Source organism: Convolutriloba macropyga, chromosome 6 (genome assembly GCF_964194025.1).
Source record: "Convolutriloba macropyga chromosome 6, txConMacr16.3, whole genome shotgun sequence".
Classification (NCBI taxonomy): Eukaryota; Metazoa; Xenacoelomorpha; order Acoela; family Convolutidae; genus Convolutriloba; species Convolutriloba macropyga.
Window position 1 is genome coordinate 9,376,596 of NC_134473.1, and position 22,998 is coordinate 9,399,593.

The window sequence follows — 22,998 nt, forward strand, 5'->3', positions numbered from 1 at the left end:
AGGTTAGGTTAGAGATTACAATGCACGACGATTCGAGTCGTTTCCGGTATTCTACGGGCTATGTTTTTTTAGCAGAAAGCAATTTGTTCATGACTTGAGTTTTGACTTCTTTCTATTCGAGCTTTCACCTCCGTTTTTTGACTTCTTGTTGACTTCTGTTTTCGAACATTGGACTTTAACAATAGCTTAGTTTGTAATGTATAGCAATTGGTAACAGTCTGTAGTTCAAGGTGAAGAGGTCAATTTGAAAAAATTTGATCCCATTTAACTACCTCCCCCCCAAAAAAACTACCCCCCACGTGCCTAACCAAACCCCCCCCCCACCAACACCTACCCACACTCCTGAACTGAAAAAATTTTAACACTTTTTATATATTGGTCTGCTGTTTTCGTTATTTCTAGTGTTTTTTTTTGATATTCTGATTTTGTCGAAGTTAGGTTAGAGATTATTTTGCACGACGATTCGAGTCGTTTCCGGTAGTCTATCGTATGGTTTTTTATGCAAAATTTTTGCTTGACAATTTTGCGCTTTTCTTCTAGAACATTCTAGAACTTCTCAAGTGAATTTTTCACGCTTTCGTTCATCATTTTTTGAGTGATCTATAGTGCTTCGAAGTTGCTATTATAAAATCGGTTACAGCATAGCTAAATTAAGTGACTCGTAGCGCAGTGGTTAGTGTGGTTGGCCATGGATCGAGAGGTCAGTGGTTCGAATCCCAGTGGGGTCAATGTTTGCACCAATAAAGAAAAATTGATCTAGACTAAAAGACCATGAATTAAATTGCCTCGCCTGTCGTTCAAGAGCAATTCTTGCGACATTTGTTGGTTTATGTTTAGTAAACGCTCTCCTCCCCACGTTAACACCCCAGCCTCTTTTGTCGATTATGTTGAAATCTTTTGGCTTTCGAACAAAATTACTGTTAACGAGCTCGTTTTTCCTCTGCAAAATTTTTGCTTGACCATTTTCTTCTGAAATATTTTTCGACTGGCTTGAGTGATTTGACTTTCCGTCGAAAGAAACGAGATGAATTCCACCCCTCACTACCCAGACCCCTTTACTTTTATCCTCTCCCTCTGCGGCTGGCCTCTGTGCTGAAGCTAGCAACAACCAACGCTAACCCGTTGCTTGTCGTTGGAGAGCAATTCCTCTGTCGATGGTCGGTTCGAGCAGTAGCTCTGATTTGATTGTCTTACTTAGGAAAGTTAGTTTATTAGAAGAGTCGTGATTTTACTACTTGATAACTGCCAGCATCAGCTTAGCAGGCTAATATTGCGCTCTTAATTTTTTACGTTATAGAAAAATTTGTTTCGCTCTACCTAATGTAGAATTTTTTTCAACATTTTTCGCGGAATCTTTTTGACATTTTATGGCTTCTTTCATTTGCGCTCGTTTGGTTGAAAAGTTGTTTTCAACAGCCGTTGATCAGCAAAACAATACGGAATGGATGGAGTCAATGTAGAAAAACGGGATAAATCCATTCTCCAAGATATTCTCCAAGTATGTGATTCACAGAAACTGTTTTGGATATTTATACTTAAGGTGTGAAGAGCAGTTCTTATAGTTCCCCCACCGTTGCTTCCACCCCCCATCAGCCCCCGGTGCACCCCCACCCCCGCTGCGCTCACGCCCCTTCAATTAAGCTAAAGCTAGCCTCGCTAAACCGTGGCTAGCTACTGACGAAGCCAACCGCTCGCCGATCGTTTGAGAGAAATTCACCCGACATTAGTCGGTTATGTTATTTTTCGTATGAAAATTCTTTTCTCTAATTGTTTGATTGCCGACTGTAATCGTGGTTTCAATCAAGAAATTTTTTCCAGCATTTTGACGGGTATGTTTGACTAATGACGCTGAGGTTTATATGATGAACAAGTCTGATTGATAAAGCTGCGGACCAAGTTAATCGCTTTTGGACACTGGGAACAAACTAGGTTCTCAATTTTTATCAACCGCTGAACATTTTAGCAATTGAGGACTGTTGTTTAATTGCTCTTAAACGCAATTTGTAGCAATGATGCTAGTACGCTGGGGTTTTTTATCCGATTTATCGCTTGACCAAGTTCTCATCTTACATTTTAACTTTCTCGGCCGGAACAAAGGACAAACAAGGACCCGGAGAGTTAAGTGGCTAACCAGCTCTCTTAGAGCCTTATGCCTTACTAGTCTCTATGTATGCGATTTGCCAATACTGTTCTGAATAAACAGTTTTATGGTGTGAAGGGAAGTTCTTAATCTTAAAAGTTTGATCCCCTCTCTCGTCCAGCTTTCCCAACCTTAGCCTTCTCCCCCCCCCCTCCAATGCGTGACCACCCCCCTCCCCCAACGTTTGATCCTCTGCATTCGGCTCACCCACTCCGTAATGTTAGCATACCTAACACTCATCCCCAGCTGGCTACTACCGAAGCCAACCACTCTCGCCAGCCGTTTAAGACCGTTTCGGCCTACGTTAGTCGGTTACATTTTGTACCAAGAAAAGGGATTAGATGAAGAGGCATTGAAAAGTTTAAGCTATAAAAATACGCGTGTTTGTTCATTAAAACTGAAATCATGATGTGAAAACGGCATTTTGAGCGGCGCAACCTGACAGATAAGGCTAATACGGTAAAGTCGGATTAATAGAAATGATCACTTTATTATTGTATTACTTTTAAAGCTCTAATGATAAGATGTTTAAGTACTAATATTTTAAAGTTCGCAGCTAGAAACGTAAATAAAGTAAAACATCGTATCCAACAAAGATTGAACTTCTGTTTGGAGCATTTTTTCAAACTTTGTTTTTCCCCTCGTTTATATACTTAAGGCTGAAGGGATCAGTAGGGGTTATTTCGTCGCTATATTATGTTCTAGAATGTAGGGGATGTGGTTATTGTTTCAGATATAAATATGATCACATCTAGGGTATAAAAGCAGCTTTTTGAATCCGGTTGATACTTTGACCTAAAATGTCTAATCCGGAACACATGGTGCTAAGCTCGGATAGTGAGCCACAGCCGAAGAATGACAAACAAATGAAGCACAACTCAGGAACTGGTTCTCAGACCAACGCTAAGGAATTAATAAATGCAATGCCGCAACTGACGCATCAAGACAAACAAGTCATCCAAAGAGTTGGTCGCGAGGCGCATATGAAGTATACGTTTCCATTTTTTATTGGCTCTAGTTTGGGTTTCTATACTCTGAGTCACTTGAAAATTATCAAGAAATCTGGTCGACAGCTAATACCATACTACATTGGAAGCTTGGTTATGTCATCACTTACGGGGAAAATGTTGAGCCGAAGGAAACTGGGTGATGAAATGAGTAAACTTGATACACCTATGGGCAAGTATATTCGAGAAGTTGTCATGAGAAACGAAAGACCGGCAGATACTTTTGAACAGTCTTGGAAGAATTATGAACCCCAGAAGCCCAAAATTGATTCCTGGGAACCGTCCAAAGCAGAGAGCGGAAACTGGCAACCACCGAATCCGAAACCGTATCAGCCCTCAAACCAGCCTATAAACATTTTGGGTTCTGAGTATAAAAGTGACCAGCCTACAAATAAACCAAAAACCAATGAAAAACCGAAACGATATAATAAATATGGCGATGAGATAATGGACTAGTTTAACGTAAATGGACTAAATATTTTCTTCTGTAAGCTTTTTAACTCGCAATTTAAATCTGTCGATGAGGTGTTCCGAATCATTGGTTTGAAAGTTTTTGATCTTCTTTGATCTGTTTTTTTCAGCGATTTCCGTCAGATATTGACTACCGTTTACCCTAGATTGACAGGTTGTGAAATTGGTAGGAAGAACTGATCAGAATTTCTACGTTTCGTCTTTGGTTTCAGTTTTCACAAAATACAAACATTGAGTTCTATTTTTTTATCTGAGAATAGTTTGAGAAATTAAATACAGGCAATAATGTCTATTTAAGTTTTTGCCATTTTATTTATACGTTCCACGTTGCTTTGTTTAATTGCTCTCTCAAACGAAGTTTGTAGCAATTATATTAGTCCTGTGGTCTCATGCGATTTTTCGCTTGACCGATTTTTCGTCTGGCGCATTTGACTTTTCGTCCTCAAAAACGGGATGAACATGTAGGGCTCGGAGGGCATTAAGTTCTCTCGAGCCCTGAACCTTACTATACTCTCTAAGAATGCGATTCACCAAAACTGTTTTGAGGAGACAAATTAATGGTGTGAATGGCGGCTCTTAATCTCAAAAGTTTGACCCCCTCAGTCCCCCCATCCACTCCCTCATACAACGCTTGTCCCCTCCCCCACCCCACCCCCAATGCTTCCTCCCACCCACACACACACACCCACCACCTATTTCATGGTGTGAAAGGCAGATCATAATCTTAAAAGCTTGACCCCTGAGTCAACCCCAACCTCGTCAACCTTCATTCACCTGGCGAGTTGAATGGCTCTATCGTCCAGCTTTTCCAACCCTACCCCCCTATCGCTTGACCTCCTCACCCACTCCGCTCATACTCCCCTTAATGCTAGCAACCCTAAGCCGCAGCTGGGTACTACCGACGCCAACCGCTCGCCAGTCGTTTGGGAGCAATTCTCCCGACGTTAGTCAGTTACGTTTTAGCTATCAGCGAACAATTAATTTTTTTTAGGTTCCTTAGCGGTGGTTTGACTTGATAAAAACGTCCAGCATTTTAACGATAGGGTTGCCAACTCAAGTTCCAGTCTTTTTCTTTACTCTTTTAAAGCAACGTTCTCTGGCAATTTTTAAGAAAAAACAATTTGAATTTTGATTCAATTATTGTTACGCTCAATGTTTGTGGCACTTAAATTATTCGGGTCTTGACAGTCTTTTGTATGTGGCCTTTTTTCTAACAGTTCTTTCTCTCCTTTATTGGATTGATTGGAGTGACTTTTGTTTGCTTCAATTTTCGTTTCAACATAAATTGCTGTTAAAAATTACTAGCGGCTAAGGTTGGAAAAGTCGGATGGGCTCACTAACTGGTGACATTTCGGTGCTAACATTCAAAAAGAAAGTAGCGCGGAGCATAGTTTGAATCTTTAATTTCATATCGTTCTTCAAGTATAAGTGAGGCTATGTTTTATCAATTTGTTCTGACTTGTTGACAGAAAAAACGATATACAAAGTTTATGTGTACAAATCTGGTCATTGTAAGTCGTTGTTTGAAGCATTTTTTTGTAGTCGGGGGTCTTTGTTAAAGATCTTTGCTTGAGCTGTTTGCCTTGTTCTCACTTAACGTCTATTCACAAATTTGAGCAGCTGCTGAAATCTTCACGGCAATTAACTAGTAAAATCAAGATGAATGTTTCGCCTAATAATGTTTCTTTTTTTTTTTAATAGCCGCACAGCGATAGCTGGGGCTATTATTGGCCTTCTCTTGGTTTTTTTATTTCGTCGTCATGATTTTTGTTACGACCATATGACGTCACAGCCACTTTTTGTTCCTTCGTTCATGCAATTTCAACTGAATTGCATGTGTGACGTCATTTTTCTCTCTTAGTGGAGCGAGTTTTTTTGTTCATGCGCGTGATTAAATTTTTGATCACACTTGACTTACCTCACTCTAAAAAATGATTTCCTCACTTTGAAGACTTTTATTTACTTTAATTCAAAGAGATAAGGTCAAATGGGTGTGTGTCACTCTAAATGAAGATTATTTGAGATCAGCTATGGAGGCAGCAATAACTTATACAGATTTTTAATCAAAATATAACAGATCAGCCTTCAATGAAAAGACGAGTTTTTTTGGTCTGTCTTTTTATAGCTGTTTTTTTTTAGACTGCCGATCTACGAATCTATTGCGGCTTTTTTCTGGCAATCTGCCAGCTATGTTTTAATTTGAAGAAGATTACATAGTTATAACTTTCGGCTATCGTTGAGGAACGATTTGTGCGACGTTGGTTGGTTGTTTGCCTTTACTGCACGTATACAGTTCGTCCCTCAATGCTAAGAATATTGATTTACATATTGTAGTATAAGATAAGAATATTGAAGTACATAACGTAGGCCGGCGTGTATTTTTTGTTAATTTTTTGATTGACTCTTTTTGTCTCAGAATATAGTTTTTCTTGCTTGATTTCCTAATTTTTGCGGGATCTAAAATGATTTTCGAAGATTTAGACGCTAACTTGATTTTGATTCAGATTGCTACTAAACGTGTAATCAGAAATTATTTCCAATTTTTCTTTCTCTTCCAATTTTTAGTCGTGGTCTAAAGAAAACTCTAATGGCATCTTGCTGAGCCATTAAATCGAGCAGTCATGAGCAATTTGTCCGACTTTAGTAAGTTTGTTTTATCTAAAAGTTTTGTAGGACCTATGTAGAAAGCTAATATTATAGCACTCTCGTGATATCATATTTTTGAGATTGGTGGAAATAAAAGAAAGAAAGTTAGGTTGTTTACTGCCTTAATGTGTGTTCCTTTTTTCATGCATTTCTTCGAGCAAGTGAAAGCAACTATCAAACATCAAATTTAAGTACACTCCTTTCAATTGTACTAAAATGTAAAGCCTCGTCAGTCTGCATTGATATTCAGTCTTGAGAAACTCCATAAATTTAATACAATTTTTTTTCTTATTTTCCTCGAAGCAATTGTCAATGCGCGTAAATTGGTGCGAGGAAAATATTTAAGCATTTAGCAATAATGAAGACCATCTTTATTTTTAAATTGCTCTCGAACGAAGTATGCAGCAATTCTATTAGTTCTGCGATTCATTTTAGTTTTTCGTTTTTCGGATGCCCGTATTACTAGTTCGCAGTGAGTTCCGCGTCCATTCTCGGTTCTGTTTTTCTTGGGTTTTGAAAAAAATGGTGAGACAGTTGTCGCCTAGTAACTTTTCAGTGAAGCTGTTTTAATTTCCAGATTAATTATGGCTGGATTTTCTGGAAATAGATCAAACTGTAGCAGTCGCTCCAGCTTTATTTACCCGAATATCAACTCTGGTGTCCAGTCCCCGAACATGCTGAGCTTCGAAGCGGACCCGGAGCCTCGCTCACCAGACATCGGGGGACCCTCGAGATACTCATTTGACAGCGAAACTGGCGTGGAGGATGTGAGTTCCAGCTCCTCAGACGAAAATCCGACCAATGATTCATCGGGCGACGAGAGGTATCTGGAAACGAGGTTGTCAGACATGGAATTCCAGTCAACCTTCAGATCCGCTGGTGGAAACGGGGTCTCAACACGTTCGAATGAGTACAGACAACTGGTTCCTTTGATGACCGATGCGCAAATTAGACATGCCATTTTGGGCAATGAAGCTGCAGGTGATTTATAATTGGTTATGATTTATAAGAGTTTAATTTGAACTCATTGGAGAATTGGGTGTCCCGCTTTTTCACCCCTATTCATTTAACCCCCTATCATTTAACCCCGATTTATTCACCCCTGTATCATTTAACCCCTCTATCTTTTAACCCCTCTATCATTTCACCCCGATTTTAATCTTTCTATAAAATAAAGATTATTAAATTAGCATTATAATCATTTGGCCATGCATCAGCGGCCTAAACCGTCTGTTATTTACACTCGGTATTCACAACTACATTTGCTCGTCAGATAAGTTGACAAAGTTTCAGTCTGTATTTTGCCTGTAGATGCCTAACAGCGTAGCAAATTCAAGTTTAGAAAAAATTTGTGTCTGCCGCTTGTACCAGTGGATGATGCATCAATGCATATGACCAAAGCCAATATTGTAAAACTAACTGTAACTGCCAGAAAAGTGTAAATTTGACTTTCATCCCAATCGTTGTCTATAAAACTGTAACTAAAGACACCGAATAACATGACCGCTAAAAATCGATATCATACTTTAATGGGATTAACCTTACTAGTAACGTGTCCTCTTGAAACATGTGAATCCTTTGTTGTAACAGAATCGAAAGTTTGCTTTATTTTAGGTCGCAGAAACTCAGAAGAACATTCGTCGTCTCCACGAGCTTCAACTCATACGATTGAATCAAGCAGAGGCAATGAATTGGTTCCTGACAGTGAGTTAACTGAAGACGAATTGCGTTTGCGCCGTGAGCTGGAAAAAGTGAGAAAACTTGATAAGATTCTGCGGAAGAAGCAGCGATTGGCTGATCGTGTGAAAAGAGATCGGATCTCTTTGCAACGTCATGTGGTGTCGGAGGTTGAGATGCTGGAGACAGGAAGCATTACTTCTGACAGGACTCCGTCACGGGAGGAAGCAGTAAACACGCACAAGTATCTGGCATTAGTTAAAAATGATATCCAGCTGAAGCCATCGAAACTGAAGATGGTGAAACAGGAACAGGAAGGGGCAAGTGTTGGGTTCGAGCCTGTTTTTGCCACTCAACCAGTGTTGGAAGAAGATCAGCTTAGCAGCTCAACCGGGTGAGTTCACTTAGAAGTAGTTAGCGGGCGGTAATCTTTGGCGCAAGTAAAAAATTTTTGAGACACAAAAGACTAAGATAGCTAGACTATTTCAAGAATTTTAATCAATGATTTTTGACCAGCAATGTTAAAAGTTCATTTTGAAGACCTCTTGGTTTTCTGACAAGACAATTTACAAGGAATGAAATACTGATTCTTCGAATTGGCTTAATTTGATGAATCAAATGTCGGCTCTGATAGTTTAGCGGGCATTCCTAGCGAAAATCATATCTCTTGTGTTGTTGAAATAGTTTTGATCCTAGGTCTCAAATCAAGAGTGGATTCAAAAGCCAGGCGTCGAAATCAAGCAAGGGGAACAAGAGTCGACAGTCTCCCACTATGCGAACAGAATCTCACCGATCCACGTCTTCGGCTGGGGATAACTCTAGCACCACGTCCACTAAAAACTCAAGCACATCTTCAAAAGGTTCCAGTAAGAAACAAGGAAACAAGAAGTTTATTGAACGGAACAAAGAATTAGCAAGTGACGCTGCTAACATTATTCCTATGACAAGTGAAGAACGGAACCGATTGGATGGTCTGCTTAAAGATATTGACATTATAGAAGAGGAACCGACAGATTACGTCACAACTTCGGCATCGCCGATTATCGGAAGCGTTGGTGAAAACACGGCGCCTAGATATTACGCAATGAGCGCCACAGAGTCGAAGAAACTAAATGAAATTGACGATAAATTGAGTGGTTATCTAACTTTCGAGCAATTTAAGGAAATCTGTTGGAACTCAGCACCAGGTGCTACTTCAGAGTCAGCTACGGGATCAGGATCTGTACTTGACGACGAAAGTGAAGCAAGCGTAAGTTCCAAACCTCTCAGCGGAGGGGACGTTAAAATTAAGGAAACCCGCGAGGAACGAATTGCTCAAATACGTATTGCTCATATTGACGAAAAGCTACGAAGACTTCAATTAGAAAACTGTGAAGAAAATGATGTTTCGAGTGTAGATGGAAGCCGAATTGATAATGGAGTATCTGAAATGCAACTTAAAAGACTTTTGAATGAGTTGACCCAGCAGCATAGCAGTGAAGCTGAACAAGGTTTGATTTACCCCAAGCCTAATGAAGACCAGATCAAGTCGCTCTTGAGTGTGTCCAGACCATCAACTTCTTTCGAAGAGTGGCGCTACATTGGATCTAGTCAAACTAAAAGCTTCTCCAAAGAGGTCGAAGAGATGAGTAGATATTTGGACGATGTTGATAATTTCGTTCAGGCTATTGAGTACAATACAGATGATTTTTCACAATCGATGAACATCGAAAGTATCGAATCTTCTGAGAATCATGGCGTTTTAGTGCCACTGCAGACAACTTCAGCAGTGAACAGTAGTCAGACAGGCATAGACCATAATGGATCTGGTTTTACAACTGAGTTATCAAATAGAGTGATGCATAATCAATCGGCTGAGAAACTGTCGCAGGACATCCAGATGTTGGATCTAAGAACAGACTTGATAATGCGACGATTGGCTAATTTGCCCGAACTGAAAGATCCAGCAACTGTTGGAAGCGTACCTGGGAATGACGAAATAATCACTAGAAGTGTTACTTTTGAGGATATTGAACAGAATGAACGTCTGTATGAGTTAGATCGAGATATGGAGAATTTGCGGAATAAATTAGAAGGGCTGCAAAAGTTGCGTGAACAAACTCTGTCTCATTTAGCAATCTCTCAAGACACCTCAACTGAAACTTAATTTTGATTTGAAGCACTCTCGTGCAGTTCTTAAAATGCCAAATCTCCATAGCCACTTTTTACAATAGCTGAATCTAAAATTGTGGCTTATATCTCTAACCACTTCGCTGTTCTCGGTTGATGCCTGATTTTCTCAGTGACTTCATTAGAGTTGTGTAGCCTGTGCATAGCGTCTGTAATTCTGCTTGAAGTCAATGTGAACTTCTGGCGTTTTTCTTGAACTGTGTAGGTGTTAGAAATGTTAAACCAAAATTTTGAATTGACCTCTGCAGAATCGTAACCTTGCTTAAAACACGCAACCTGCAAGTTTGAAGGATTTAAGTTTAATGGAATTCATATTCTGACTGTGTATATAGGAACTTCTGGCTTTGGAGTGAAGACTTTCGACATTTCAAAGATGCTGTGATTTTAAATAGAAAAACATCTAATAAAACACTAGAACTGCCATATCTGTAGATTTACATGTATTGAATTATAGATCAGTCTTTCTGTTGTATATGTACATATCATTGTAAATAGTGTATTTAAGTAATTTTTGACGAAACAGTTGACTTTTTAATGAGCAGTAGAGTCTAGGTTGTCATTCACAAGAGATCAGATCAAGCAATATTTGACACAAGTTTAAATCAGTCATCTTTTGGCGCATTAAAGATTTTTTTTAACCCCCATTTCTGGGACGAACTCCTAGCATCCGTTCCATGTACTGAATTTGTTTTCCGATTTCAACCACACTATCCAGATTTGAGCTGCTGAGGTCCCAGTTGATAGATTTTTTGGCTATTTTTTCACAGTACTGCGCTATTTTGCGTCTGGGAGCAACGCCCTTGTCGCGAAGACCATCCACTTGACGATAGTGATGTACTCCGTAGCGTCTTTGATCCAGTGCGAAGTTGTGATGGATTCTGAATATAAATTGATTTGTTACGTATTAACTCGAGCTCGCATTTAAGCAGAACTTGAGCTTGAATTCATTTTACCAGCTACATACATGGTATTATTATTCACCAACATGGCTCGAGGTAATAACCCGAAGGACCTAGCTCTAAGACCAGTTATTCCAGGTTAGGAGACCTGCGGAGAATAAGTTTAGTAATCAGAGCAGATTGTGTTTCATTATTGCGTTACTCTTACCGCCGAGGTTTAAGTTTCACCCCAAGGGTACATATCAATTGCTCAAACCAAATTTGAAGCAAATTGCGTATTGTGTATGTGTCTTTAATAGCTGGGATAGCAATTGTTGAGTGGATTTATTATTGACCTTCTGTTGTTTTTTTTTCAAAATTGAAAGGATTTGAACGGTATTGGTAGGCTGTCTTTTCCAACCCGATGAGTTATGGTGACAAATGTTTACGACTCGAATTGACTGAGTGACTGAGCAGTTCTATTAGAGTTATACATGTCTCTACGTGTTATGCACCGAAGCTGGTGAGAAGACAAACTCACGGTGTGAGTGAGGGGTTAGTTCAGAACCACCTCACTCACCGCGTCTAATATACACCATTTGCCCATTGTCATTTGCCATCTTAAGTTGTCAATTGATTACATTTTCAGAAACATAAGGTTCGTTGAAAAAAAATGACTAGCCATCTTGTTGCAGTTGCGCATTTGAGAGATTATGTTTTGCTTAATATTCATTAAGCGTTTTAATATTTTAGTTTGCGTGGAAACGTTTTGGTTTTGTGGATTTTTATTATGAACAGTTAATGACATTTTTAACAAGATTTTGACTAATTTTTTAATTAGATTTTTTTAATAGCCGCTGTCAGCCTCTCCAACGGCTATTATTTAGACGCTCTCTTTTACAATTCAAAAAAATTGATTTGTATTGGGGCGATTTCTTTTTTAAGATTTGTTCACACTTTCATGATTTTTGAAGTAGTGATTTCGGCCATGCCGAAACTGGAAGTGGAGCGAAAAAGCGAGTGGTTTTGCGGCGTGAATTTTTTTGGCTCTAAATTTAAAGTAGAGTGAGAAAACGGTATTTGAACAAAAATTTGCTTTCTCGCTAGTGGTTTTTTGTCCACATGCGGCATTTTGACATTGATATTCTGTTTTATTTTAGGTTTTTTTAATCTAATTTTTAAAGAAATGGTTTTCCCTGAGTGTAGTTTTTTCGTGCAGCCAATGAAAATTTTTTGAATTGTACGCCTGGACGTGTCCTGTGATGTTTTTTTTATTCGCTTTACCTTTTGATCACGTTTTTCGTTTTACATGGGTCCCGATTTTCACGTTTGACTGCTGACTTACTTCACTCACTGTTTCAACTAAATGGATTTTAAATTCTTCCACCCATTGAATGACGCAATATAGTGAATACGGTCAAAGTCAAAAGATCATATTAAAGTGTTTGCTAGCAGACATTGGCATTAAGGTCATTAGTTTTCAGTTTAGAAGCTGAATTAAGTATAGTTTTAGAATGTAATTGAAACTGCACGACAGATTAGAAGATTTTGACACTGAAAAGAACAAAAAAAATCAGACAATTTGTTTTTATTGTTTCAAGCCCGATGTGCATCAAGCGCGATAAAGGCGGCTATTTCCCGGAATTCTGCCGGCTATGTTTAAATCTATAATTTCTTTTTGTTGACACTAGTTACTGCTAATAATGGTTTATGAAGAAGATTCGAGTTGTTTCAAGAATTTCCTATGTTTTCATACATCTTTAATATTTGTGAAGTCAAATTCTTGCAGCGAGCATGTCGATTATGCTGAAACAGCAACTGCGCGTCCTGAAATTTGTTTACCGTAACTTTGAAGTGGGCCGGGAAAAACTTCACTGATCAGAACATCATTATCTCGAAAGCGGATTTTTTTGTTAACTTGAGCTTATTTGACTTCTGAGCTAATTTGACTTCTGAGCTAATTTGACTTCTGTTTTTTTTAAAATTTTGTTATTAAATCGTGTTGTAAGTCAATTTGAGGTCCAGTTTAATAATTAGTCAAGAACTTCAACGTTTTCATAAAATTTTCGCAGTCAGAAGGGAGTTTTTTTATTCTTCGATTCTAAATGGTTTTTTGTCAATTTTTTTGGTCTTTTCAGAATATGGACATATTCTAATTTCTGATAAATGGAAATATGTTCATTCATAATTGGAATGATTCTGCCTTATTTTCACATTCCAACGGTTTTGCATTGTATCGTTGAAATTTTTTTTCGCGACTGGAAAAGGACTCAATGTGATGGTTTTTGCGACTTGAAGAAGTATCATTATTCTGTTTTTGATAATAATGAACGAACAATAAAAAACCGGGAGTCAGGTGAGTGAAAAAATTTTTTTAAAAAATTTTTAAAGTACAAATTTGCAGTGTGAAGAAAAGAGAAAAGTTCATTTTGTTCACATCTTCTTTTGAAATGCAGGTGTGAAAAAGTTCAATGCAATTGTTTACGGGCTACTTTAATAGCGTTTGGATAGCCACAATACGGTTTTTCAGCTATTTTGCTGACTTCTATGCAACTTTTGCCATTTCTGTCCTAGTGTATTGTTTAGCTGCTTTTATGACAACTCATTTATACTCTTATTCTAGTATGAAAATTGCAGTACTACATTTAATTTATTTTCGTAGACAGCTATTTTTAAATGGCAGAAATATTGAGGAAAAAAGTTTGTGTCAATTTTTTTGCAGTTTTTTCTCTTTCAAAATCAAAGATATACGATTGTTACAGCTTGATTTATTTTGTCTGAAATTGTTTTGATTGCTTTGATTGCATACAGAAAATTTTGTTTATCGTTTTTTGTACTTGCATTTGATTTTATCCAAAAGGTTATTATAGGTTAAGTGATATTTGGGTTGTTTGATGCGGTCTTGAAGCTTTTTGCCATCCAAAGAAATTTAATGTTAATTTGGAGCTTTATGGATCTTTGCAGAAACAGTTTTTGGAATTCAGCGTTATTCTGCAATTAATGCTAACTGAAATGAAAACCAACGTTTCCTAGCCTTTTTTTTCTATTAAAAATTGAATGAGTGATGGAAAGCTGTTTTCTAAAAATAATTTTTTTCGGTAATTTTTGCATTTTCCCCATTTATTAGTTTCTTCTGGCTGTATATTAATATTCTTGAGGTAAAAGTAATGCAAAAATACTAAACTTTGAGCTAACTTTTTTCTAAATTTGTTTTAAATTAAGTAAACGTTTTTCTTATACTATTTACGTAGCTACCGAAACTATTATGCTCTCTAATCAAATATCTCCCACGAAAAAAAATGCAAAAGTGCAAGTTTTCATTTTTCTATTTTGTGGGAATAAGAGATGCTGACATATCAAAATTTTTTGCTCTTTCCCCATTATAACCCCCACCCATTTATATCCCCCATTATGGCATCTTTACCAAGAGTGGGAGGGCTATACATTATATGATTGGTGCGCTGAGGACCAGTGATTCTATATGGGAAAGAACCAAATATCCAATTCCTATTTCATCTTCAAGGCGTAAATAATTAATAATAGAATATATTTATTTTACTATGGTTAAAGCCTTCAGCGACCTTTTTTGGATTCATCCAGCGTGTACTTTTTTATGTTGCCTTAAAATAATGACAAAAAAAAATTCGGTGAGCCAATTTTTCCCAGTACCAAAAGCACTGTACCAACTTTGAGTGCAGATAGACAGTAAATTGGTGACCTACTTCAGGATTGCAGATAGATGTCTATATATGCATATACTCACCTTATGTGTCTGAGCTTCTTGTTGAATTTTCCTTGATCCAGTCCCTTCCTGAAGCAAATTACCCTTTAAAATAATGACTATTTTTTAATTCAATTTTAGTAGAAATCTGACTGGCCTGGGGGTGAGCGGTATCTAAGCATTTTCGCCTTAACCCCCTCTCCCTCTTTTAGCTACGCCACAGGGGTATACTTAAATAATCTCGGTCGAAAATGACCTAGAGCAAAATGACTAAAAGTTTTTTTCTCAAAATGGGCTGTTTTTCGAGAGAAATTTTCAAAATGCACTTTCTTTTGAAGTTTTATTTTAAACGTTTGAATGATTGTTAATTTACCAGAGAGAGTTACCAGTTTGCCTCGTTTTTGAAGATGAAAATTCAAAAGGGACAGGCAAGAAATCGGCCAAGCGAAAACTTGCAAAAAAGACAGGGGGACAAATGTTATTGATACAAATTTTATTTTGGAGCAATTCAATAAATAAGTATACTAAAGTCATAGCAGACTGCAAAATGGGTCGAAAGACGCAAAAGTGTTTGGCATTTTTTGAATTCTGTTAATTCAAAACGAAAAGGAAAAGTCAAAGCGAAAGAATTCTAACACACACGCAAAGAACACGCTAGATATTGTCCAGAAAGTTACCCAGACTTATTGTTCCAGAAGCTTTCAATAATCACAAAAAACTTTAGGGTTTAGGGACTGATGTAGTAGGTATCACATGGTAGCTTTTGAGGACCATAGATGATGCAACTGAAAAAAATGGGCATTTTCCTGTTGAAGTTTGGCAGCTAGGAATTTCTGATTGTGATGATGCCGACGAATTTCTTTCAAACAATATTTAGCAGCATTGAGAGATAAGATGTTTAAAATAGCTTTACGCACATCATGTACATCATTTAAAGGGTAATTTTTATCATTAGAGAAGCGACATGTCTTTGCTTACCTTAATTTACAAGTTACTAAAAGTGGAAACGAAAGTGGCAAAGCTCATTGATCCATTGTCTATTTTGAATACAAGCATTTTCAAAAGTCAAAATGACCATAAGTGTTATACTAAAAACACGAAATAGGTTTCTTTGAATCTCATTAGGAAACCAGTTGGATCTACCACTAGGATGCTTTGATTTGAATTGTTCTTTTCTGTGATTTGAATAAAAAAGCAATATCGAATATTTTTTGGAATGTAAAGAACACCGATTAGACCAAAACTTGTCTTGCTAATGTCATTCGTCCTTTAGGGAGATGTAATTGATTCGAACATTATGGGTATGGATATTTTGACAAAAAAGTTAAAATATCAGAAAATAAATTAGGCCTTTTGCATAATTATCGAGTTAAATTAGCAATAAACTAGTTTAAAAAATCTGGGAGCTAACAAATAATGAGTCAGAAGTTTTTAGTTATGTTAATCCGGCAGCTTTAAACACATTGGACTAAAGAATCTCATTCCTTTCCATTTTTGATGAAAAAGTCTCAATTTTGAAAATTTCAGCAAAAATTTTAGCTGCAAATTGGGCAAAAAATTGCGTAGGAATCCGGAATATGTGAAAAATAACAATACCAGCAACGAAACTCAGTCAAATATTCATAAACTTTAAACCTCGATAACTCCGTTCTAAAAAAATTGGAAAAAACAGTAATACACTATGATACCAAAAAGCTACGTACACCTGGAGATTTTTAAAAAGCAACAGAAACACCAAATAATAAAACATTTTCAGTTCAATTTCATTCTCGAATCACGCATCTTCAATACTTTTGCTTTTTAAACGTCTAGTAAAGGTGTTGCATAATTTTCAGCCAGATTAATTGGGACGTCTGCGTCAATTTCATTACAAATGTCTTACGTTTTTTTCCTCTAAATTTTCCCAAAAAACACTGTTATCGTAATCGTTGCTTCAAAATAGCCCACAAATTTTCAGTAGAATTCAGATCTGTACTGTATGCTGGCCATTCCAGTAACTTCTACTCCTTTTTTTGGAAAAAAATAATCTTCCATTTATGCACAAGAGCATTATCTTGTCGCAAAATAATGTCCAGTAAATGCATTTCTTCAGAGTAAGTTTTCAAAATTTCCAATTAATCGGAAGCGTTTAGATTCTTTGTACACTTAACAAGCATTTTCCATCCATCTGATCGTATTTTTTCTTCAAACTGACTTTTTCAGCATTTCTTTAAAAACGCCATAGTTTTTGAGAACTCGTCTAACTGTACCTCTGGAAATTGTGTCGTAGCAAGAGAGAGCTTGATTCCAATTTGAGTTGCTTTTGTATTTTTCTCAATAAAAGTCCGACATCTCGTAGCGTAGCAACTTGGCAAATGGTGAAAGAACAAAGCGGTCTAACCATCTTTTCTGTTTAAGTGGAGAAAGCAAGAATGAAATATCTCTTAAAACTTCTAAATTTCACACCTTTTACGCCTTAACGAAAATAGTGCTCATGAAGCACGAATCATAATTAAAAAGCAATAATAATGCTGTGTGTAGCTTTTTGGTACCATAGTGTATATTCTACGCTGAACGGTCTTGCTAATGATACCACTTACAACGCACTACGATGAATATATAGATCGGCCAAAATTGACTGAACAAAAAACCGTTTGCGTATATAGATCCTCACCCACTATAGTGTGTTGGAACAATAATGACGCTACCTGTTATGACAATTATGGCATCTTTACCAAGAGTGGGAGGGCTATACATTATATGATTGGTGCGCTGAGGACCAGTGATTCTATATGGGAAAGAACCAAATATTCAATTCCTATTTCATCTTCAAGGCGTAAATAATTAATATTAGAACATATTTATTTTACTATGGTTAAAGCCTTCAGCGACCTTTTTTGGATTCATCCAGCGTGTACTTTTTTATGTTGACTTAAAATAATGACAAAAAATAATTCGGTGAGCCAATTTTTCCCAGTACCAAAAGCACTGTACCAAATTTGAGTGCAGATAGACAGTAAATTGGTGACCTACTTCAGGATTGCAGATAGATGTCTATATATGCATAGACTCACCTTATGTGGCTGAGCTTCTTGTTGAATTTTCCTTGATCCAGTCCCTTCCTGAAGCAAATTACCCTTTAAAATAATGACTATTTTTTAATTCAATTTTAGTAGAAATCTGACTGGCCTGAGGGTGAGCGGTATCTAAGCATTTTCGCCTGAACCCCCTCTCCCTCTTTTAGCTACGCCACAGGGGTATACTTAAATAATCTCGGTCGAAAATGACCAAGAGCAAAATGACTAAATGTTTTTTTCTCAAAATGGGCTGTTTTTCGAGAGAAATCTTCAAAATGCACTTTCTTTTGAAGTTTTATTTTAAACGTTTGAATGATTTTTAATGTTTGTACCAGAGAGAGTTACTAGTTTGCCCCGTTCTTGAAGATGAAAATTCAAAAGGGACAGGCAAGAAATCGGCTAAGCGAAAACTTGCAAAAAAGACCGGGGGACTAATATTATTGATACAAATTTTATTTGGGAGCAATTCAATAAATAAGTAAACTAAAGTCATAGCAGACTGCAAGATGGGTCGAAAGACGCAAAGTTCTTGGCGTTTTTTGAATTCTGTTAATTCAAAACGAAAAGGAAAAGTCAAAGCGAAAGAATTTTAACACACACGCAAAGAACACGCTAGATATTGTCCAGAAAGTTACCCAGACTTATTGACCCAGACTTATTGTCTTGCTAATGTCATTCGTCCTTTAGGGAGATGTAATTGATTCGAACATTATGGGTATGGATATTTTGACAAAAAAGTTAAAATATCAGAAAATAAATTAGGCCTTTTGCATAATTATCGAGTTAAATTAGCATTAAACTAGTTTAAAAAATCTGGGAGCTAACAAATAATGAGTCAGAAGTTTTTAGTTATGTTAATCCGGCAGCTTTAAACACATTGGACTAAAGAATCTCATTCCTTTCCATTTTTGATGAAAAAGTCTCAATTTTGAAAATTTCAGCAAAAGTTTTAGCTGCAAATTTGGCAAAAATTGTGTAGGAATCCGGAATATGTGAAAAATAACAATACCAGCAACGAAACTCAGTCAAATATTCATAAACTTTAAACCTCGATAACTCCGTTCTAAAAAAATTGGAAAAAACAGTAATACACTATGATACCAAAAAGCTACGTACGCCTGGAGATTTTTTAAAAAGCAACAGAAACACCAAATATTAAAACATTTTCAGTTCAATTTTATTCTCGAATTACGCATCTTTAATACTTTTGCTTTTTAAACGTCTAGTAAAGGTGTTGCATAATTTTCAGCCAGATTAATTGGGACGTCTGCGTCAATTTCATTACAAATGTCATACTTTTTTTTCTTCTAAATTTTCCCAAAAAACACTGTTATCGTAATCGTTGCTTCAAAATAGCCCACAAATTTTCAGTAGAATTCAGATCTGTACTGTATGCTGGCCATTCCAGTAACTTCTACTCCTTTTTTGGAAAAAATAATATTCCATTTATGCACAAGAGCATTATCTTGTTGCAAAATAATGTCCAGAAAATGCATTTTTTCAGAGTAAGTTTTCAAAATTTCCAATTAATCGGAAGTGTTTAGATTGTTTGTACACTTAACAAGCATTTTCCATCCATCTGATTGTATTTTTCTTCAAACTGACTTTTTTTGTTCAGCATTTCTTTAAAAACGCCATAGTTTTTGAGAATTCGTCTAACTGTACCTCTGGAAACTGTGTCGTAGCAAGAGAGAGCTTGATTCCAAGTTGAGTTGCTTTTGTATTTTTCTCCATAAAAGTCCGACATCTCGTAGCGTAGCAACTTGGCAAATGGTGAAAGAACAAAGCGGTCTAACCATCTTTTCTGTTTAAGCGGAGAAAGCAAGAATGAAATATCTCTTAAAACATCTAAATTTCACACCTTTTACGCCTTAACGAAAATAGTGCTCATGAAGCACGAATCATAATTAAAAAGCAATAATAATGCTGTGAGTAGCTTTTTGGTACCATAGTGTATATTCTACGCTGAACGGGCTTTCTAATGATACCACTTACAACGCATTACGATGAATATATAGATCGGCCAAAATTGACTGAACAAAAAACCGTTTGCGTATATAGATCCTCACCCACTATAGTGTGTTGGAACAATTATGACGCTACCTGTTATGACAATTATGGCATCTTTACCAAGAGTGGGAGGGCTATACATTATATGATTGGTGCGCTGAGGACCAGTGATTCTATATGGGAAAGAACCAAATATTCAATTCCTATTTCATCTTCAAGGCGTAAATAATTAATATTAGAACATATTTATTTTACTATGGTTAAAGCCTTCAGCGACCTTTTTTGGATTCATCCAGCGTGTACTTTTTTATGTTGACTTAAAATAATGACAAAAAATAATTCGGTGAGCCAATTTTTCCCAGTACCAAAAGCACTGTACCAACTTTGAGTGCAGATAGACAGTAAATTGGTGACCTACTTCAGGATTGCAGATAGATGTCTATATATGCATATACTCACCTTATGTGGCTGAGCTTCTTGTTGAATTTTCCTTGATCCAGTCCCTTCCTGAAGCAAATTACCCTTTAAAATAATGACTATTTTTTAATTCAATTTTAGTAGAAATCTGACTGGCCTGGGGGTGAGCGGTATCTAAGCATTTTCGCCTGAACCCCCTCTCCCTCTTTTAGCTACGCCACAGGGGTATACTTAAATAATCTCGGTCGAAAATGACCTAGAGCAAAATGACTAAAAGTTTTTTTCTCAAAATGGGCTGTTTTTCGAGAGAAATTTTCAAAATGCACTTTCTTTTGAAGTTTTATTTTAAACGTTTGAATGATTGTTAATTTACCAGAGAGAGTTACCAGTTTGCCTCGTTTTTGAAGATGAAAATTCAAAAGGGACAGGCAAGAAATCGGCCAAGCGAAAACTTGCAAAAAAGACAGGGGGACAAATGTTATTGATACAAATTTTATTTTGGAGCAATTCAATAAATAAGTATACTAAAGTCATAGCAGACTGCAAAATGGGTCGAAAGACGCAAAAGTGTTTGGCATTTTTTGAATTCTGTTAATTCAAAACGAAAAGGAAAAGTCAAAGCGAAAGAATTCTAACACACACGCAAAGAACACGCTAGATATTGTCCAGAAAGTTACCCAGACTTATTGTTCCAGAAGCTTTCAATAATCACAAAAAACTTTAGGGTTTAGGGACTGATGTAGTAGGTATCACATGGTAGCTTTTGAGGACCATAGATGATGCAACTGAAAAAAATGGGCATTTTCCTGTTGAAGTTTGGCAGCTAGGAATTTCTGATTGTGATGATGCCGACGAATTTCTTTCAAACAATATTTAGCAGCATTGAGAGATAAGATGTTTAAAATAGCTTTACGCACATCATGTACATCATTTAAAGGGTAATTTTTATCATTAGAGAAGCGACATGTCTTTGCTTACCTTAATTTACAAGTTACTAAAAGTGGAAACGAAAGTGGCAAAGCTCATTGATCCATTGTCTATTTTGAATACAAGCATTTTCAAAAGTCAAAATGACCATAAGTGTTATACTAAAAACACGAAATAGGTTTCTTTGAATCTCATTAGGAAACCAGTTGGATCTACCACTAGGATGCTTTGATTTGAATTGTTCTTTTCTGTGATTTGAATAAAGAAGCAATATCGAATATTTTTTGGAATGTAAAGAACACCGATTAGACCAAAACTTGTCTTGCTAATGTCATTCGTCCTTTAGGGAGATGTAATTGGTTCGAACATTATGAGTATGGATATTTTGACAAAAAAGTTAGAATATCAGAAAATAAATTAGGCCTTTTTCATAATTATCGAGTTAAATTAGCAATAAACTAGTTTAAAAAATCTCGGAGCTAACAAATAATGAGTCAGAAGCTTTTAGTTATGTTAATCCGGCAGCTTTAAACACATTGGACTAAAGAATCTCATTCCTTTCCATATTTGATGAAAAAGTCTCAATTTTGAAAATTTCAGCAAAAGTTTTAGCTGCAAATTTGGCAAAAAATTGCGTAGGAATCCGGAATATGTGAAAAATAACAATACCAGCAACGAAACTCAGTCAAATATTCATAAACTTTAAACCTCGATAACTCTGTTCTAAAAAAATTGGAAAAAACAGTAATACACTATGATACCAAAAAGCTACGTACACCTGGAGATTTTTTAAAAAGCAACAGAAACACCAAACAATAAAACATTTTCAGTTCAATTTTTTTCTCGAATTACGCATCTTTAATACTTTTGCTTTTTAAACGTCTAGTAAAGGTGTTGCATAATTTTCAGCCAGATTAATTGGGACGTCTGCGTGAATTTCATTACAAATGTCATACTTTTTTTTTCTTCTAAATTTTCCCAAAAAACACTGTTATCGTAATCGTTGCTTCAAAATAGCCCACAAATTTACAGTAGAATTCAGATCTGTACTGTATGCTGGCCATTCCAGTAACTTCTACTCCTTTTTTGGAAAAAATAATCTTCTATTTATGCACAAGAGCATTATCTTGTTGCAAAATAATGTCCAGAAAATGCATTTTTTCAGAGTAAGTTTTCAAAATTTCCAATTAATCGGAAGCGTTTAGATTTTTTGTACACTTAACAAGCATTTTCCATCCATCTGATCGTATTTTTTCTTCAAACTGACTTTTTTTTCAGCATTTCTTTAAAAACGCCATAGTTTTTGAGAATTTGTCTAACTGTACCTCTGAAAACTGTGTCGTAGCAAGAGAGAGCTTGATTCCAAGTTGAGTTGGTTTTGTATTTTTCTCCATAAAAGTCCGGCATCTCGTAGCGTAGCAACTTGGCAAATGGTGAAAGAACAAAGCGGTCTAACCATCTTTTCTGTTTAAGCGGAGAAGGCAAGAATGAAATATCTCTTAAAACTTCTAAATTTCACACCTTTCACGCCTTAACGAAAATAGTGCTCATGAAGCACGAATCATAATTAAAAAGCAATAATAATGCTGTGAGTAGCTTTTTGGTACCATAGTGTATATTCTACGCTGAACGGGCTTTCTAATGATACCACTTACAACGCACTACGATGAATATATAGATCGGCCAAAATTGACTGAACAAAAAACCGTTTGCGTATATAGATCCTCACCTACTAGTGTGTTGGAACAATTATGACGCTACCTGTTATGACAAAAACTGATATAGCCGATAAAAGCTATAAAAACGGCCGTTTTAAGTTTAAAACCGAAGAAGTTGCCAAAAACGATCAAAAACTCTGAAACGACCGTTCTTATGTTTG

General features: G+C 36.5%; 2 protein-coding genes across 2 annotated transcripts in view; one reads left to right on the forward strand and one right to left on the reverse strand.

Annotated features, from left to right (window-relative positions):
* Nucleotides 1–6,845: 6,845 nt before the first annotated feature.
* On the forward strand, nt 6,846–10,632 carry LOC142341470 (uncharacterized). The gene is made up of 3 exons (XM_075392431.1): nt 6,846–7,245; nt 7,879–8,335; nt 8,638–10,632. The coding sequence occupies exons 1-3, from the start codon at nt 6,849–6,851 to the stop codon at nt 10,085–10,087; spliced, it is 2,304 nt and encodes a 767-aa protein (XP_075248546.1). The 5' UTR covers nt 6,846–6,848; the 3' UTR covers nt 10,088–10,632.
* Nucleotides 10,510–22,998, reverse strand: part of LOC142341471 (uncharacterized) — a 71,343-nt gene continuing 58,854 nt past the window's right edge. Inside the window, exons 8-9 of the mRNA XM_075392432.1 lie at nt 14,752–14,799; nt 10,510–10,988 (exon numbers count right to left, since the gene is read on the reverse strand). Of these exons, the coding sequence (XP_075248547.1) occupies nt 10,745–10,988; nt 14,752–14,799 (292 nt within the window). The 3' untranslated portion in view covers nt 10,510–10,744. The remainder of the gene's footprint in view (nt 10,989–14,751; nt 14,800–22,998) is intronic.

What these genes read in the sequence shown, in the direction of transcription:
- LOC142341470 (XM_075392431.1), top strand. Translation starts at nt 6,849, where the DNA reads ATGGCTGGATTTTCTGGAAATAGATCAAACTGTAGCAGTCGCTCCAGC. An exon ending in TTTGGGCAATGAAGCTGCAG is followed by an intron (nt 7,246 to 7,878) that starts GTGATTTATAAT and finishes GCTTTATTTTAG; the next exon opens with GTCGCAGAAACTCAGAAGAA. An exon ending in CAGCTTAGCAGCTCAACCGG is followed by an intron (nt 8,336 to 8,637) that starts GTGAGTTCACTT and finishes TTTTGATCCTAG; the next exon opens with GTCTCAAATCAAGAGTGGAT.